Genomic DNA, 20,290 nt, shown 5'->3' on the forward strand with positions numbered 1-20,290 from the left:
TGCTTAACCACCCTGACAGTTAGGAAGTTTTTCCTAATGTCCAACCTAAACCTCCCTTGCTGCAATTTAAGCCCATTGCTGCTGCTTCTATCCTCAGAGGTTAAGAAAAACAATTTTTCTTCCTCCTCCTTGTAACAACTTTTTACATACTTGAAGACTGTTATGTCCCCTCTCAGTCTTCTCTTTTCCAGACTAAACAAACCCACCTTTTTCAATCTTCCCTCCTAGGTCATGTTTTCTAAACCTTTAATAATGTTAATAATAATTCTAAACCTCTTCTCGGGACTCTTTCCAATTTATCCACATCCTTCCTGAAATGTGGCACCCAGAACTGGACACCATACTCCAATTGAGGCCTAGTCAGCGCAGAGTAGAGTAGAAGAATTACTTCTTGTGTCTTGCTCACAACATTCCTGCTAATACCTTTATGTGAAGGGTTTGTCATAAACTTTTTGAAAGTCCATATAAACCATGTCAACTGTTTCTCTTGTATTCACTCTTTTGTTGACATGCTCCAAGAATTTTAATAAGAGAAGCAGGATTTTCCTTTAAATATACTGGTTTATCCCTATCATACTATGATCATTTTGGTAGTTTATAATTTATTTATTTATAATTTATTTTTACATTTCGATCATTTTACTTGGTCCAACTTACTGGTTTGTAAATCTCAAGATCGTATTTTTAAAGATGAGTTCACATTTGCTGTTCTCCAATTCCTGGAATAGTAGCTGATTTTAGTGAAATTGAATTATATATTTACTCTTTCAATAATACCACCTCACTTCTTCAGTGTATAAAAGTAGAAAGCAGGCAAAACAAATGTTGCCAAGAACTCAAATTTTTTTAGTTGGGCATCTCTGGGATACACTCAAAACGACCTACGTGACTTCTCTCCAACTGCACTTCATCTATGTGTTTGGGGAAAAGAGGACCCTTAATGATTTTTGGGAGGGAATAAGTCCCAGCTCAACTCCTCCAGTAGCTTTTGTTTTGTGTCCGCAAGCCTCATAGTTTGACTTAGTCAATATGGGGGCTGAATGGAATCTATAGTACATCTTCCTCTTTCAGAGACACATGCTGTCATAAGGGCATGCAATCTTTGCTGCTTGTTTTTCCGTAATATATTCTTATCTTTTTTAGATTCAGTCTTCAAGAGTTTTAGGTCAGAGAACAAAAGATATATGCTACCTCTACAAAGACACTTATTTTTCGTCAGGAGATAGCCACCGCTTCATTCTACCTCTGTTTCTTTAAAGAAGGAGCTGATGAAGGATTGCCCAAATATTAGAAGGATGATAATTTGTTCAGAACATAGTTTCTAGCATACAACTCATCTGTTTGTGCTCTGGGAAGATACTTAAGGAGGGGGAGGGGATTAAAGTGTCAAGAACACTTTAGCTAAATGAGTCAGGTTATGAATTTAAGAGGCATACTGGTTTGAAATTCTTCATTGTTGGTTTAAAATCAGGGTTTACTCTGCCATAATAGCCATATGTGAGCAGAAAAGGCAGAGGCCACAACTGAGGAAAAATCATAGGGCTGCCATCTGGAAGAATATTAACCCCTTTACCAGATGACATGGACTGGCTGTGAGTTTCTGTGGACAGTGAGAATAGTTAGACTTCGGAAGTGTCTCCTGGGGTTCCAAGCAATGAGCAAGAGGAAGTGGAAGTCTGAAGATGTGAAAAGTCTAGCCTTCTATTGGTTGTTACTGTCTGAGTAACAGCTACAGGTAAACCCATCAGTTCAATTGGTGAATCTGAAACTACATTTTCAGGCAAGGAAATTACCCTTTTTTGAAAGGAAGTCCATATATTCAAGAATAAAAATCCACCATGGTTAAGAGGAAAAAGTAATATATACTTAATATTGACCCAAATGAGATGTTACTATGCCAAGAACATTAATATACTATAGATATTAAGAATACAGAGCTACACATGTACAGAATGGATTTTAAATATTTTTATACAATTGAGTATCATAGTAACGATTCATCTTTTGTCTCTGTTTTCATTGTTTCTGCTGTTTTGCTGTGTTGGTCTTGGCTCTTCAACCCAATCAATTGCTTCAGCTAGTATGCTTGATTGTTCTAGTCAGTATTAGCTGATTTGCCTGTTTGTTTGTTGCTCGCCCTTAATGATATTCTGCTATTACTTCCTCTTGAGTATCTCATAATTTCTACTGTCAGTCTCCTTTCTCCAAGTCTTTCTTCTATTTCTTCCTCTTCTCCTGCAATCTCTTTTCTTCCTGTTCCTTTTTACCCTCCTCCTTGCTGCTGCTCATCTCAACAGCTCCACTTCCCTCTCTCCACCTTTTCTCTCTCCCATATGGTGTCAAATACACATCTGATGTTCACTTCCTCCTCACTTACAGTGGTATTTGTGCCAACTTCATCCGTCTCATTTCCTTCACCTTTCCTTGTCACCATCTCCATCTCCTCCCTTTCAGACCACACATCTATCCCTGCCTTTCCATTCCATCGTCTTCTCTCTCTGGAATACTTCCTACATCTTGAAGAAGATTGCTGCCATCCACTGTCTTTTCTTTTCCTACCTCCTTTTTGTGGCACTCTCAGAAATATGGATTCCTCCCTTTGACACGGCTTATGCAGCTGCTCTTTTTGTCTTGCATCTCATCCAGATGCAGTTACATTCAGAAAAGAATGGTGGGGTGGGGTGAGGAATAGCGGGATTGGGCTTCTCTTCAGATCTTGTTGCTTCCTGCCATAGCTGAGTTAAGGCACATGCATTATATAGTGAACTACACTGCTAAACATTTCCTCAGTGTAAAGTTAAAATTGAATCTTAAATTGAGGAATATTTTTGAATAAGGGGAAAAGCTAAAAACTGATCTTAGAAGGCACTGCATTCATAAGTCAGCAATGAGTTTTTAGGCTTGCTTATTCCAAGTGCCAGTCATAAATTCTTAACTGTAAAATGATCATTGACAGCTTTAATATAAAAAGTACTGCACTAGTTACTAAAGAATTTTTTAAAGTATTCATTTCCAGCTCGATCATGTCTAAGAATTTAACTGAACATCAATATTTATATTTAGGTAGTGTAGGAATTTGAATCATACCTTCTTTTGAGTTCTAAATATGGACCATGTTTACATTAGTGAATCATAAGCATAAAACTTAGCTACAACAAAATCTTTTTGCCAGAGGTCCCTAGGTGTACATGATCTTGATTTTGGACTCTGTGCATGACTCCAAAGAGTTGTGTAAAAAGTTCTCAGAATTTCTAGCAGCTTCCTGTGGTGGATAAGGACATCAGAGTATACTATTATGATTCATCTTTCAGTTCTTTTTAAAATGTTGTAAGAAGTAAAACTCAGTGTGGTAAGTTGGCATGAGGTAGATCTTTCCTAGGGATTTTGTTCATATTAGCTTCCCTTTAATGTAAGTGCCAAAAGGTCAGATATCAACGGTGTGCTTTTAAAGAAGTCCCAGACTTTTATGTCATGTTCAGTACATCTGTTTTTATAAACCTTTCTTGTGATGAGTATATTTTAAAATTAAATATAAGTACAAACAAGATAAAAGTTGTTGCAAAAACATTTCTCTACTCTTTATATGTTACTTTTCTCATATATTTTAACTATGAAAAAATTCTGTGGAGGAGATATTCTATGTCATGTCCCGCCCCCCACTTTTTTTAAAGATATTGCTTACTTGTAGTTGATAGTGTTTTCTCTAGGTTTACATTTATCTTCCTTTCCTTTCTTCTTTTGAGAAATTAGTGGATTTATATGTTGTTGAATAACTTAAGTAAAGACAAAATAACTTTAAACTGCACTTCTGGACATCAGAAGTTGTCCTTGCCAATGACATTTCTGATAATAAAAGATGTTTTTTACTCAGAGCTACTTAAACTTATATTATATATATATAAAAAAATTGGACACTGCAATCTTACTGGAGCTCTTTAAAATACAGTTACGTCTACAGTGATAACATTTTTTTCTGTCAAATGCTTGGTATTTATCTAACACTCAAGATGAACACATTAATCAAGAGCAAGAATGCACAAGTATGTTATGCTGCTTCTCAGAGAAGTTGTTAAAGAAGCTTCTATCATCCCACATCATATTTGTTTTTCATGTATTGCATTATCAGTATAACATGACTTTTCTATTTCTTTTGTCACCATTTCCTTTACCATTCTGTTCTACCTTCACATTGGTTACTATAGAAAAATCAATAATCACTGCGTGGGTTCTGTCCAACAGTCTTGCTGCATGGTTTAGCTAGACTGCATGGCTAGCAATCTGATCTCACAGAGTTACAGCAAGGAAATATCCAAATCACTTATAACATAGTTATCTTTAGAACTGGGGGGAATGTGTTTGTTTCATTATCAACAGTCTTTTTCTTTTGAACATGTTTAAGTTGTTGCCTTTTAGTACAGAAATAGTACTTCAGATTATTTTCATCTGTTTTTATTAAATCTGTTAGAGAACACTAGTTTTAAAAGTGTTTTAACTATACAAAGCAAACCCTTATTTTGTTTTAATGTTTCATTCGATATCTTACATGCATCTCTAGATACAGTCACATATGATGGCATGATATTTTGTATGTGCAATTCTACATGGCACATCTTTCAAGTGAGAACCTTAATTGATAGCATGGGGCTGTAGCTCATGTCATAAAAACAATTGATCTTTTAGGGCTGGTGACTTACGATAAAGAATATGATAAATCATGTTAGGGTTTTTGGGGGAAAAGGCAAAATAATTAATGTATATAATTATAAAATTAATGAGTCTTTAAAAACACTAAAACAGTTATAACTCTTTGTAGCAGATATAGTCTTCCTGTGCTCATACTGTTGAGGATCTAGCACAACAGTTGTTTACTATCACATCTACCATAAACAGAGACAGCTAACAGGAGAGTTTCAGAGAATGTGGTGTGGACTCTCCACTTTGAGCCAGTGGAACTTGGCGAATGGTGCATTTGTTCTCTGTGTGAGTTCTGCATACCTGGATACCTGTAGCTGGGCTATGGGCTCCTCAGTATGCAGCCGAAACAGGTCTGCTTGTTGATGTCTTGGTAAGAGCTGTGTGGCTCTGAACCTTGGATCTTTGATCATCCTCACTGTTTGCTCTGAATGTTTAATTGCTCCTTGCTGGTGAGGGATGGAGCTGAGCTGAGCTAAACAGGGAGACTTGGTACAAAAAGTTACTTGGTAGGCAAACCCGAGAACCATGAACAGAAGCAGCTGAAAGGATAGTTTGAGCTGGTATGTTAATGTGACAGTGCCCCCTCTGAGCACCGAGCACTACACAGAGTCTGCTCGATCTGGTGGGGCAGTCAGTCAGCTCCTCTTGCCTGAGACGCTGTGGGAGTCCCGTTCTGGGCTATAAAGGGTGTTAGTCTCTGTCCCACTGGGGTGTGCCAGTTTCTTTGTATACTTGGTAGGGTTAGCTGATCCTCAGAGAGTCTAAGAATCCCTTTGGTTCTTAGGTCTCTGAGGGAATTAGTAGGGGACTCAGGGCCACCTACCCCACCAGGTTCTGGCCCAGGGCCCTAAAACCAGGGCCTCAATGACTCCTGCTGTGCCTTGAGCACTTTCCTACCTCTGATGGCTCTGTAGGCTTCTTCAGCCTGTAGAGCCGGTCATCCTTTCTCTTCAATGTTGTCTTTGGGTGGTTTCTCACCAGTTTGCTAGTAGGACTTTCCTTCTCTAGCCTGCTAGCTCCTCTGGCAACCATCTCACCCCTCTACTTTTCAGCTCTTTTATTCTTCCAGCTGCTGTGAAAATACCAGTCAGCGCTGGCTGCTGATTACAGCATTAACTCCTTGGTTGCTTGGTCAGCATGGGGTCTATGCAGAGGTGATAGTTTTTCAGGGAGTTGAGAGAGAGGGAGTATGAGAGTCCTTCCTGCCAGATACAACTCTTTTTTCAATTCCACAGTGGCCAGCAATGAAATAGTGTATGTGATCTGCAACAGATGTTTCATGTTCTCTTTCTAGCCTGAAGCCAGAAGGGACTTCCTGTGTACGTAGTGCAAGTTGGTGTCAGCAATGGAAGAAAATATTCTTAAACTAGCAGGGCAACTGGAGACACTACGTAGAATTGGAGAAGCTAAAGAATTCCTGGACAACCAGGTTGGGAAACATCAATACCCTAAACTGAAGGAAAAATAGAGCTGCTATCCACCAAGGAACTAGAGAGAGCGAATCAGACAGAAGGATTGGCAGCTAAGCAAGAGCATGAGGTGTCATTCTACACTTCTGAAGGCAGATCAGAATGGGCAAGCTCTGGCCGCCAGAAAGAAGAGGACCAGGAAGAATTCAACACCAGTGAAAGTTTCCAATCGATAATAGGTCCTCAAAATAGAAATAGTGGAAGATCTCTCTCCAGATCTTGAATGGAACAGTGAGTTGTATGGAGAACACCTGTGGATGGCTGCTCTGTCCAACCTGTAAGAAAATCAAGCTTGCCTACAAAGAGATCTCAAACCGTCCAAGGCAGACAGATGAGCCTTGTTGGGGATTTTGTACGAAGAAGAATTGAAGTAACATTCTTCAGAGGACAGGCAGATATAAGGATGGTGTGCTATATTCCTAGAGTTAAGACACAAGATGTCATACTAAGATTGGATAGGCTTCTGAATTTGATGGGCAAGGATCCGTTGGTGATAGTTCATATTGGCACTAATGACACTGTATCACAGGATATCTCAAAGGTAGTACACAACTTCCAGTGAACGGAGTGCAGAAGAACATCCAAGTGATTGTCTCAGAGCACTCATTTAGCACTTACAGGTGCATCCTGCAGGCATGTGGAATTCCTTTCTGTATAATTAAAGTCATCAAAAGCTTCTATTTCAACTTTACATGCAATGTTTATCACAGTGAGCTCAGTTTTTAAGTCAAAACAGGAGTACGTAAGGGTCTGCAATCATTTTCAACATTGCCATCAACTGTGTAATGTGGCGTATGAGAAAAGACATGCCAAGAGGCATTAAATCAGGGGTAGGAAATCTATGGCATGTGTGCCAAAGGCATCACACAAGTTAATTTTCAGTGGCACTCAACTGTCTGGGTCCTGGCCACCGGTCTGGGGGGCTCTGTATTTTAATTTAATTTTAAATGAAGGTTCTTAAACATTTAAAAAACCTTATTTACTTTACATTCAACAATAGTTTAGTTATATATTATAGACTTATAGAAAGAGACCTTCTAAAAACGTTAAAATGTATTACTGGCACGCAAAACCTTAAATCAGAGTGAATAAATGAAGACTCAGCACACCACTTCTGAAAGATTGCCAACTCCTGCATTAAATAGACACTTCTTATTCCTTGAAGACCTGGACTTCCCAGATGATGTGTCTCTCCTATCACATACCCAACACCATACACAAGAAAAAATAACTCAACTCAACGCTTTCAGCCAGCAAATTGGACTGAAAATCAACCACAATAAGACCGATATCATGACCTTTAATATTTCCTCACCATCACCAGTATGGATAGAGGATTATTTTCTCACCAATATAGAAACATTCACATACTTGGGCAGCAGCATCAGCCAGAACGGTGGAACAAGCCAGGACATCCGAAACAAAATCAGTAAAGCCAGGAACACCTTCAGGAACTTAAATACAGTCTGTAAAAGCAGCAAAGAATCCTGTGGCACCTTATAGACTAACACGTTTTGGAGCATGAGCTTTCGTGGGTGAATACCCACTTCGTCAGATGCAACTGACAAAGTGGGTATTCACCCACGGAAGCTCATGCTCCAAAACGTCTGTTAGTCTATAAGGTGCCACAGGATTCTTTGCTGCTTTTACAGATCCAGACTAACACAGCTACCCCTCTGATACTAAATACAGTCTGTAAATCATTAAAATACAACACCAAAACCAAATAAGATTTATCGGAGCTGCGTACTTTCAGCACTGCTTTATAGTGCAGAATGCTGGGGAATGAGAAAGTATGACATGTCCAAACTGTCTTCATTCCATACAGCTTGCCTCAGAAAAATCCTCCATATCTTTTGACCCAGAACAATCTCAAACCAAGATCTATTGACACAGTGTGGCCAAGAGGATCTGAGCACCATCATTGCCAGGAGGCATTGGAGATGAATTGGTTGTATGCTTCAGATGGAAACTGATTCCATCACCAGAGTAGCAATAAGATGGACACTTGAAGGCAAGTGAAAAGTGAGGCTGCCTGAAAACAAGATGGCGAAAAGCTGTGGAAGCCGAGCTAAAAACCTGGGGCACAGCTGAGGAATCATTAAAAGACTTGTCAGAAACAGACAGGAGTGGAGGAGCTTCATCACTGCCTTAAATGCCAGAAGTGTAATAGGAACATGATGATGATGACGACTCATTTAGCACAAAATCAAGAGGTTGAAAATAAAATTAATCAAGGGACATAAAGAGAATAAATTCTTTAATTAGCTACACACCAGTGTTCAGAGTGTGGGTAACAAATGAGTTAGTACTAAAACATCCATGGAATTTCTAAATAGTAGAGATAATTTCCTAACAAAAAAAAGTTGCATCCAACATGTGGGAATTCTATATTTGACCTCCTCGTCTTGATTGAGCAATGGATGACAGAACTAAACATTAGTCTTAGCTTAGGTACAAGTGATCATGACTTCGATACTAATTACTATAAATCAGAATCTAGGAGTTGTGGCAAATTGATAAGGGAAGTAAAGGGACACAAAGAGAAATCTATGGCCGACTGAATTAAGGGCCATAAGTAGGAACAACAACAAAAATCCTGATGCTGTATTGGTCCATTACTAGATAGAAATGGTAAAATTGTCAATAACAATATAGAAAAGATAAATGTGTTCAATAAATATTTCTGTTCTGTATAGTGTGGGGGGAGAGGAAGCAGATGATGTCATCATATAACACTCCATTCCACTAGTAAGAGTTCTTTATCTATCAAGTCCCATATCAGCTGCTCCATTATCTTGTCTGGGATCGATGTCAGACTGACAGGACTATAATTACCTGGGTCATTTCATTTACCCCTTTAAAATACTGACACAAAATTAGCTTTCTTCCAGTTTTCTGGCACTTTCCTGGTATTCCAAGACTTACTGAAAATCAATGTTAACAATCCAGCAAGCTCCTGAGACAGTTTTTTCAGAACTCTTATGAAATTCCTTATTGTCCTTACCATTGATGACCAGAGATTGCTCCTTCTATATTCATCTAGTAACAAAGAATGTAGGTTATACATATAGGCTGAGGGGCTCTATCCTGGCAAGCAGTAACTTTGGAAAAGATTGGGGGGATGTAGTAGGTAATCAGTTGAAGACGAGCTCTCGCTGTGACACTGTGGCCAAAAGAGCTAATGCTTTTGGATTCATAAATATGAATTTTGTGTATGAGCGGAGAAGTTAGTTTACCTGGTGTGATCTGTGCTGGAATACTGTGTCTAGTTCTGGTATCCACAATTCAAGAAGGATGCTGATAAATTGGAGAGAGTTCAGAGAAGAGCCACAAAAATTGTTAAAGAATTAGAAAACATTCCCTTTAGTGATGCATTCAAGAAGCTAGGTCTGTTTAGATCAAAAAAGAGGAAATTATTGGATTACTTAAGCACAGTCTATAAGTAGCTACATGGGGAACAAATTTAATAATGAGCTCTTCAGTCTAGCAGAGAAAGATATAACAAGATCCAATGGCTAGAAATTGAAGATAGACAAATTCAGACTGGAAATGAGGCATACATTTTTAACAATGAGATTAATTAACTCTTGGAACAATTTACCAAGGATGTGATGGATTCTCCATCACTGGCAATTTTTGAATTAAGATTGGATTTTTTTTATAAGATATTCTCTAGTTCAAAAGGAATTATTTTGGGGGAGTTTGTGGCCTATATTATACAGGAAGTCAGACTAGATGATTACAGTGCTTCTGTCTGGCCTTGATATGAAGCTGTGTATCCATGATTTGTTTAAAAAAAAAACATGGAATCCACATAATCACTGACAAAACACAGCTTGAAGTCTATGTGGATTATAAACAAGAAGGCGATATTTACATACTTTGTCTAACATTACCCATGTCCCTTTAAATTACCAGAGAACTGGTATCAGACAAATTCAGTAGTTTTCTTTTACTGCTTATGGAATTCCTAATTAACCCTTTCCTAAATGTAAGTTCCCTTCACTTCGACTTCAGATTGTCACATATTGGCTGAATGCAGTATTAGAGTCATTGAGCAGATGTTTTCAGGTAACTATCCAAAATATGCAGCAGCAGTCAATAAAGCTAACACAGTTAAGAACCAGTAGGAAAGAAATAGATAATAAGACGATAAATATCATAATGCCACTATATAAATCTATTGTAGTCCACCCTTTGTATGCTGCATGCAGTCTTTGTTGCCCCATCTAAAAATATTAAAATTAGAAAAGATGCAGAAAAGGGCAAGAAAAAATGATTAAGGGTATGGAATAACTTCCATGTGTGGAGGGAGTAAAAAGACTAGAACTGCTCAGCTTGGAAAAGAGATGAGTAAGGGTGATATGATAGAAATCTATAAAATCATGAATGATGTGGAGAAGGTGAGTAAGGAATCCGTTCAGATGACACATGAACCAGCGGTCACCCAATGAAATAAGGAGGTGACAGGTTTGAAACTAAAATAAGGAAATACATCACACAACACACAATCAACCTGTGAAACTCATTGCTGGGGACTGTTGTGAAGGCCAAAGTATAACTGAGTTTAAAAAAAAATTAGATATGTTCTTGGAGGATAGGTCCATAAATGGTTATTAGGCAAGATGGTTAGGGATGCATCCCCATAATCTGGATGTCCTTAAGCCTTTGACTTCCAAATGGTGGAACTGGATGACAGGACAAACTGCTCGATAATTGCCCTATTCTGTTAATTTCCTCTAATGCATCTGGCTTCAACCACTATCAGAAGACAGGATACTGGGCTCGATGGACCATTAGTCTGACCCAGTATGGCTATTCTTATGTGCCCATAAAATGCCATTCTCCTCAAATAGAACTCAGTGCAAAATTTCACCTTTATAATCCTAATAATTTCTGCATTAGTATGGTTTAATTTTTAAAATTGTAGGATTTTTTTTAAATGATTGGGGATGTGTATTATTTTCAGTCTACTCTTTCTCAAAAACAGTTCACTTTTTTGGCTAAAACTTTGCAAAAAAAAATCATATTTGGCCACAAAAATGTTTGCCCAAAATATGAAACACTCATAAATTTATAAGACATTGAAAATAGACTTAAAGTGTGTGTATGTATGTATATATATGTATGTGTGTGTGTATACACAAACACACACACACACACACACAAAAATAGGCATCCATAGTTATAGCTGTTGCTGTTGTTCCAGCTCTAATGTATAGGTTTAACTGGAAAATTAAGTGACATGTACTGATACTTCTTAAGGGTTTGGTTTAGTCAAGTATGTTTTCCAATTTTGTAAGAAAGTGATATGCTGTTGGAACTGGAATGAAAGGAGCAGAAGAACCAGGAAAAAGAAGCTGCTAGCATCTGAATCCCTATTAAAAGGATAGTTCTGTAGCAGTTTATCACCACACCATTTGATGCTCCAGAACCAAGGGCAGAAGTTAGTTGTCTTGCTTGTCTGTCTTATGGCATTCCCTATTGTGTTTTAAGAACTTCCATGTGACAGTGATACACTTGAATTTATATTAGAAGGAACAATACTGGTAATTTACCGACAAGATCTTTTTTCCTCCAGACCAGGGCCACCTGGGGGGAGGGGCGGGCAAGTGGGGCAATTTGCCACAGGCCCCGGGCTCTGCAGCCATACTGGGTCAAACCAAAGGTCCATCTGCCCCTGTCCTGGAGCCTCAGCTCATCCCGGGGCGTCCCTGAACAGCGGTGCAGCGTGGCTCTGGCGGGGCCTGAGCTCCGCCCCGCTCAGAGCCTCGTGGTAAGGGGGCGGGGCTGGGAGCTCCGGGCCGAGCGGCTCCTCCCCATACCATTCAGCTCTGAGCAGGGAGGAGCTCGCAGTCCCGTCCCCTTACCATGCAGCTCTGAGCGGAGCGGAGCTCAGGCCCCGCCGGAACCACGCTGCACTGCTGTTCAGGGACGCTCCTGGATATGACGCACTGAGGCTCCGGGTGAGGGGGGAGCCAGGGGTAAGAGGCTGGCACCGGGGGGGTTGGATAAGGGGCAGGGAGTCCCTGGGGCAGGGAGGGGGCAGAGGTTGCGGGGGGTGGTCAGGGCATAGGGAATGGGGGGGTTGGATCATGGACATTCTGGGGGTCTGTCAGGACAACCTTGGTTCGAGTGATCATGAGCTAATTCAGTTCAAACTAGATGGAAGGATAAACAAAAATAGATCTGGGACTAGGGTTTTTGACTTCAAAAGGGCTAACTTTAAAGAATTAAGGAAATTAGTTAGGGAAGTGGATTGGACTGAAGAACTAGTGGATCTAAATGCAGAGGAGGCCTGGAATTACTTTAAGTCGAAGCTGCAGAAACTATCAGAAGCCTGCATCCCAAGAAAGGGGAAAAAAACCATAGGCAGGAGTTGTAGACAAAGCTGGATGAGCAAGCATCTCAGAGAGGTGATTAAGAAAAAGCAGAAAGCCTACAAGGAGTGGAAGATGGGCGGGATTAGCAAGGAAAGCTACCTTAGTGAGGTCAGAACATGTAGGGATAAAGTGAGAAAGGCTAAAAGCCATGTAGAGTTGGACCTTGCAAAAGGAATTAAGACCAATAGTAAAAGGTTCTATAACCATATAAATAAGAAGAAAACCAAGAAAGAAGAAGTGGGACCGCTAAACACTGAGGATGGAATGGAGGTTAAGGATAACCTAGGCATGGCCCAATATCTAAATAAATACTTTGCCTCAGTCTTTAATAAGGCTAATGAGTAGCTTAGGGATAATGGAAGGATGACAAGCGGGAATGAGGATATGGAGGTAGATATTACCACATCTGAGGTAGAAGCCAAACTTGAACAGCTTAATGGGACAAAATTGGAGGGCCCAGATAATCTTCATCCAAGAATATTAAAGGAAATGGCACATGAAATTGCAAACCCACTAGCAAGAATTTTTAATGAATTGGTAAACTCAGGGGTTGTACCGTACTACTGGAGAATTGCTAACATAGTTCCTATTTTTAAGAAAGGGAAAAAAGGTGATCCGAGTAACTATAGGCCTGTTAGTTTGACATCTGTAGTATGTAAGGTCTTGGAAAAATTTTGAAGGAGAAAGTAGTTAAGGACATTGAGGTCAATGGTAATTGGGACAAATTACAACATGATTTTACAAAAAGTAGATCATGCCAAACCAACCTGATCTCTTTCTTTGAGAAGGTAACAGATTATTTAGACAAAGGAAATGCAGTGAATCTAATTTGCCTCGATTTCAGTAAGGCATTTGACACGGTTCCATGTGGGGAATTATTAGTTAAACTGGAAAATATGGGGATCAATATGAAAATTGAAAGGTGGATAAGGAACTGGTTAAAGGGGAGACTACAACAGGTCATACTGAAGGGTGAACTGTCAGGCTGGAAGGAGGTTACTAGTGGAGTTCCTCAGGGATCAGTTTTGGGACCAATCTTATTTAACCTTTTTATTACTGACCTTGGCACAAAAAGCGGGAATGTGCTAATAAAGTTTGCGGATGACACAAAGCTGGGAGGTATTGCTAACACAGAGAAGGACTGGGATATCATACAGGAAGATCTGGATGACCTTGTAAACTGGAGTAATAGTAATGGGATGTAATTTAATAGTGAAAAGTGCAAGGTTATGCATTTAGAGATTAATAATAAGAATTTTAGTTATAAATTGGGGACACATCAGTTGGAAGCAACAGAGGAGGAGAAGGACCTTGGAGTATTGGTTGATCACAGGATGACAATGAGCCGCCAATGTGATATGGCCATTAAAAAAGCTAAGGCCGTTTTAGGGTGCATCAGGCGAGGTATTTCCAGCAAAGATAAGGAGGTGTTAGTACCGTTATATAAGGCACTGGTGAGACCTCATCTGGAATACTGTGTGCAGTTCTGGTTTCCCATGTTTAAGAAGGATGAATTCAAACTGGAACAGGTTCAGAGACCGGCTACTAGGATGATCCGAGGAATGGAAAACCTGTCTTATGAAAGGAAACTCAAAGAGCTTGGCTTGTTTAGCCTAACCAAAAGAAGGTTGAGGGGGAATATGCTTGCTCTTTATAAATGTATCAGAAGGATTAATATTAAGAAGGGAAAGAAATTATTTAAGCTTAGTACCAATGTGGGCACAAGAACAAATGGGTATAAACTGGACACTAGGAAGTTTAGACTTGAAATTAGATGAAGGTTTCTAACATTAGAGGAGTGAAGTTCTGGAACAGCCTTCCAAGGGGAGTAGTGGGGCAAAAGACATATCTGGCTTTAAGACTAAGCTTGATAAGTTTATGGAAGGGATGGTATGATGGGATAGCCTAATTTTGGTAATTAATTTTGGCAATTGATCTTTGATTATCAGCAGGTAAGTATGCCCAGTGGTCTGTGATGGGATGTTAGATGGGATGGGATCTGAGTTACTGCAGAGAGTTCTTTCCTGAATGCTGGCTGGTGAGTCTTGCCCACATGCTCAGGGTTTAGCTGATCACCATATTTGGGGTCGGGAAGGAATTTTCCTCTGGGGCAGATTGGCAGAGGCCCTGGAGGTTTTCCGCCTTCCTCTGCAGCGTGGGGCATGGGTCACTTCCACTGCACTTCTCTGCAGCTTGAGGTCTTCAAACCACAATTTGAAGACTTCAATAACTCAGACATAGGTTAGGGGGTTGCTATAGAAGTGGATGGGTAGGATTCTGTGGCCTGCTTTGTGCAGGAGGTCAGACTACATGATCATAATGGTCCCTTCTGACCTTAAAGTCTATGAGTCTATAAGACTCATCGGGGGGGGGAGGGCAGATAGGGATCGGGACAGTCAGGGGACAGGGAGCAGGGGTGGGGTCTGGGGGTGGTGGTGGATCTCTGGGGGATGGTGAGGGGGCAAGGAGCAGGATGGGTCTGGGATTCTGAGGGGGGCTGGCAGTTGGGAGGCAGGAAGTGGGTGGGGGTCAGATAGGGGGCAGGGCCAGGCTGTTTGGGAGGCACAGCCTTCCCTACCCTAAAGCTCATTCAGCAGTTTGAGGCTTGCAGAAGAGCCAACCTGTGAGCTTTTCCATTAGGGCTACCATCCCTTTCACTTCTCAAATGCCAAATTATAGTCTACATTTAATTTCAGTGCCATAGGGAGATTCATGTCTGGGGAGGGTAGCTGCATTTAAAATTAGCCACTGGGGGCGGGATCACATGAGAAGAGCAATATCCTACACCACCTACCTCCTTCCTAACCCTACCAAGGGAGACCTTCCCCTCCCCTGCATTCCATGAGGCTTCAGAGGGGTTAATTTAGTGGTTCTCAAACTTTTGTCCTGGTGACCTCTTTCACATAGCAAACCTCTGAGTGCGACCCCTGCCTTATAAATTAAAAACACTTTTTTATATATTTAACACTTATAAATGCTGGAGGCAAAGCGGGATTTAAGGTGGAGGCTGACAGCTCGCAGCCCCCAGTAATAATCTTGTGACCCCCTGAGGGGTCCCAACTCCCAGTTTGAGAACCCCTGGGTTAGTTTAATTTTAGCATCCTATGTCCATTCACATGCATGTGCTATTTTAAGCATGTCAGTTTTCACAACAGATTCTGGAATAAGCTCAAATGCTCAGTTCGTGAAGTATTTACATAAGCTGTACTAAAGACAAACCCACAGTAACCGTCTCCAGTTTGTGAGGGACCCCATGGAGCCAGTCTCTAGGAAACATAAATGCATGGAGGTTAAGTCCATTAATGGCTATTAGCCAGGATGGGTAAGGAATGGTGTCCTTAGCCTCTGTTTGTCAGAGGGTGGAGGTGGATGGCAGAGGAGAGATCACTTGATCATTACCTGTTAGGTTCACTCCCTCTGGGGCACTTGGCATTGGCCATTGTCGGTAGACAGGATACTGGGCTGGATGGACCTTTGGTTTGACCCAGTATGGCTGTTCTTATGTTCTAACCTAAATGAACCCAAAGTTATGGAGACAGATATGAGTCAAGGAAGCCAGCAGAGTATTAGAAACCTGGAAAAATCTCTGACAGGATGGGCTCAGGCATTTGGTCACAAGCTGAGGTGGTTCAAAAGTTTTGGATTTTTTAAGCAGAATTTTTTATTGTTTCTTTAAACAATCAAACACAGCAAGCAGCAAATATTTGGCCACACACTTCTGAAACCCCAAGCCGTATTCAGGTTTTGGCAGACTAATTTCAGCTTTTCAATTTAAAAAACACAACAAATTTTGAAGAAAAGCAGACATTGTCCGTGATTTTTTTCTGCTTTTTAAAAACCCCTAGTTTTTGAAAAGTTTCCAAAAAAAGTTTTGATGGAAAATATTTGTCCAACCCTTTTAATGACTTTTAGTGCCTTTTAGCACTAACTGATGCTGAGAACCAGTGATACCTTGTAAAGAAGTTTTCTCAAAACTGGGTTTGTGCCGAGATGTGGAAGGTTTATTTTTCCCAGGGCCACCTGTAGAGAGGAGCAAGTGGGGCAATTTGTCGAGGCCCCACAGGGCCCCCACAAGAATATGGTATTGCAATTTTTTTTATGGAAGAGGCCCCCGAAATTGCTTTGCCCCAGGCCCCCTGAATCCTCTGGGCGGCCCTGCTCCAGACTACAACTTTTATAATTTAGGAATAAAAGTACTAAGTGCTCAGCATCCTAACTTATGCTTAAAACACCCTTTCTTCATCCACAATTTATAGCTATGTGCATTGTGGATCTTAACTATATTTATTTTATTGTGTTGTTTTATTATTGTTTAACACACTATTAAAATGGCATAAACAAATAGGCACTCTACATAAATTGTTATGACACTACAGCACTCAGATTATGAATTGTTGCCTTTTGTATTTTATAGGCTTCTCAGACTAATATTTATGTTGACCATTGACAATTTCAGGCTTTGCTCTCTGTACATGATATTGTTGCTCAGAAGAACTATGATCCAGTATTGCCTCCCATCCCTGATGATATTGATGAGGAGGAAGATTCAGTAAAAATAATCAGACTGGTCAAAAATAGGGAACCACTGGTAAGTTATCTTTCCTTTTGTTGCTTTCTTTAATAGTAGAAAATGATTAAGATGGCTAGCATTAGCTGGAAATATGAATAAATAGTCATTTCAAGTTTTTCCAGAATGCTAAGTAGCTGTGATTCCACGTTCACATTACTGAAGTAATTCAAATGGGTGAGCTTCTTGTTGATATTCTTACTTCTGGCCAGAGTATCCACTGAAATCAATGAAATACTCATTTTTAATCTTGAACCTGACCTATGAGCTTGTTCTAAAGAGCAAAAATGATAGGGAATCCCCAGTGAAATCTAGATCTTTGTCACAAACTGTTCCTGTTAGCATTAAAATTGAGAATGTGACCTTTTGGTACATTGAAAAGGAGCTTAAAATACATTTGTAATTACCTTGAATTGAAGTCTGAGCAAATTTAAGTTGTCTGTTTTTGTAGTTTGGATTAAAACAGCAGAAAGTTGATAGCTTCATGGGAATATCTGGAAAAATTAAATTAAGCCAAGTATGTATTACAGGAATATTAAATTGTTGTACTGATTTGCTGTAGACAGAGTCACATTATGTAATATATAGTTAATTACTCCCCCCCCTTCCCCTCTAATCAGCAAATGCTTTGTTTTAGGTTATGCTAAAGATGTGTTTAATGGAAAGGAATCTTGAAGAAATATCTATAAAAGTTACTTTTAAAGAGCTGCAATTGTGTACCCAGGATGGTGGGGAGAGAGTGATGCCTATGTTAGACATACAGTGGTAGCTTGTCTCAGCTGATATCTCAGTAATGCCATCAGTCTTGACAGATCTCTGGCGTCAGGCAACAAGAAATGAATTTTAGTATTGACTGACTCTGGGGGCCCATGGGTACAGTTAAAAGTTTGACCATATGGAAATATTTTACTTGGTATTAACATTCTAAATCTTTTTTTCTGAATATTTAAGTCACATGCCTGTTTACAAAGCTTTTCATTTTTTTATCACATGAATTCCTTCTGTTAGAGAAGAAACTTCGTCAAGAGAAGAAATTGTATCTACTTTTAATTCTGAGAGGTGTGAAAAATTGAGTATGCCATATAAAATTAGTTAAAATTAAATAACTCATTTTTAGTATTAATTGAAAACATCATTGACTTATCTGAGTCTGTATCAATAGCTTTGTGTCACAGAAGCTTAAAAATATAAAATCTCAAAATTTGTGCCATTTTCATAAAGTTTAACATTTAAAACACTTGCAAATTGCTTTGGGGCCAGATTTAATATTTTAACTGGTAGCAGGTTTTAGTTATCAGTAAATAAACATGGTCTCAAAAATTGTGATTTTATGTTATGCTTATTCATATAAGTGGCTATTTTTAAAAGAAGTATCAACTTTGAAAAAGTAATGCTGGAAGGGAGATACCTGAAAACTTTTGTGAAATGTTTATAAAGTACAGTGTATTTTTCAGGTGCAAACTTGCTGAAATTTTTATGCATGCTTATCATTATGGAGAAAGGGAATACACTAACTAGACATTGCAAAGTGCCAATGTTCCTTACTGTCTTAGAATTTAGGATTGTTAATTTTGGATTTGTATAAACAAACACACAGCAATGAAAAGGTGATTGACTTGGGCTAGATAGGGTTGACAGGTAGAAACAAACATGACCAGTGAAAGAAACTAGTTTTTGAAGCTGTGTGGAAATTTAATATTTAAAATGGACAAATAAACATTAATACACTCTGATCTAAAGCAAAGGTTACATTTAAAAATATGGGTTACATTAAAAATGTGGCTTATTGGAGTATTCATTTTTATACATTGCCTGATTGCTATATACCTTTATTTAACAGGAAAAACATGCAATAAATCTGAAGTCTCCCTGGCTGTCTTTACTCTTAACCTATATTACAGGCCAAACTTGTTTTGATTTGTTGTTAATGCTTGAAAAATAAGGGCTTATTTTGTTAATATTCTGGAACCAGCAGTATCCAGCAGATGAATGGATGGAATAGTACTGTTCATCTCTAGGACATAAAAGTAAACAAAAAAGGGTCTAGCTCCTGGAGAAGTTGCATTAATGTGTCAGTACTTTTGCATGCTGTTTGCTGCCGTACCTTTAACCACATTCTCAATCTCTGATCTCCATATGGTTTCCAAACTTCTTATTTCCCTTTTAAAAAATATTTAAAATTGAGCTATGCTATTACATCTGTGTATGTCCCATTTGGCTAACTCTCTCCTTTAGCTAGCAACACTAAAAACCTTTTTCAGACTCCCAAGATCCAACCTTAACTGTCTGCTTTTTAAAGCACAGTATGAGAAGCTGCATTGCATGTGCCACTGAAAATACTGGGGCTCAACAATTCATAAGAAAAAACGTTCTTGCCAGATTATACACACCTCATAGATTAGGCAGGGCTTGCAATAATATGAGGGAAGCTGCTTTTTTAGTATTTCAGCAAAATCAAAAGTACTTATACATTTAAAAACAAATTGATGGTTGAGGATATTTTTAAAAACTATAATGGGCAAGGTTTGGAAACGAGTAGGAGAAGCCTTGTTTTTTCAAACCACTTTGCCTTTTATAATGTGTAGTACATGGGCTAGCCTTGAAGGCCAGTCACAAGACTCAACTAGTGCTCTATGTGTCTGCATTCTCACTTGTGCCTTGTCTTCCTTATGAATAAAAGATGTGTTCCTATTGATCAGGACATGTAGGGGAATGAAGACAGACACAGGGATAGATTTAAACAGAAGGCTGCAAATATATTAACACCGAGTTGGGACACTATTCACCCTGCCTCCCCTGTCTCTTATATCAGCCATTTAAGTGGGTCCAGTGCCAGGTTAGAAGGCTTCCACCATATAACCCATACCTCAGGGTATACTCTTTTCAACCTGCCCTCAGGGCTCCGTTCACTTTTCTGAATAATCTCACTTTCCACCCACAAGGGAAGTAGAGGGTACCATGAGGGTACCATAAGGGTACAATGGCCTACAAAGATCCAGAGTGACCTAGACAAATTAGAGGATTGGGCCTCAATAAATCTGATGAGAGTCAATAAGGACAAGTGCAGAGTCTTGCACTTAGGACGGAAGAATCCCATGCACTGCTACAGGCTGGGGACCGACTGGTTAAGCCACGGTTCTGCAGAAAAGGACCTGGGGATTACAGTGGACTAG

General features: G+C 39.5%; 1 protein-coding gene across 8 annotated transcripts in view; it reads left to right on the forward strand.

Annotated features, from left to right (window-relative positions):
• Nucleotides 1–20,290, forward strand: part of MPP7 (MAGUK p55 scaffold protein 7) — a 441,047-nt gene that overhangs the window by 314,338 nt on the left and 106,419 nt on the right. For 7 of the 8 annotated variants that reach the window (XM_050939089.1, XM_050939087.1, XM_050939088.1 and 4 more), the window contains one exon: nt 17,007–17,138. The exons of the other annotated variant lie outside the window; for it this stretch is intronic. In XM_050939089.1, the coding sequence (XP_050795046.1) occupies nt 17,007–17,138 (132 nt within the window). The remainder of the gene's footprint in view (nt 1–17,006; nt 17,139–20,290) is intronic. 8 annotated transcript variants of the gene reach the window in all.

This window comes from Gopherus flavomarginatus, chromosome 2 (assembly GCF_025201925.1).
Source record: "Gopherus flavomarginatus isolate rGopFla2 chromosome 2, rGopFla2.mat.asm, whole genome shotgun sequence".
Taxonomy (NCBI): domain Eukaryota; kingdom Metazoa; phylum Chordata; order Testudines; family Testudinidae; genus Gopherus; species Gopherus flavomarginatus.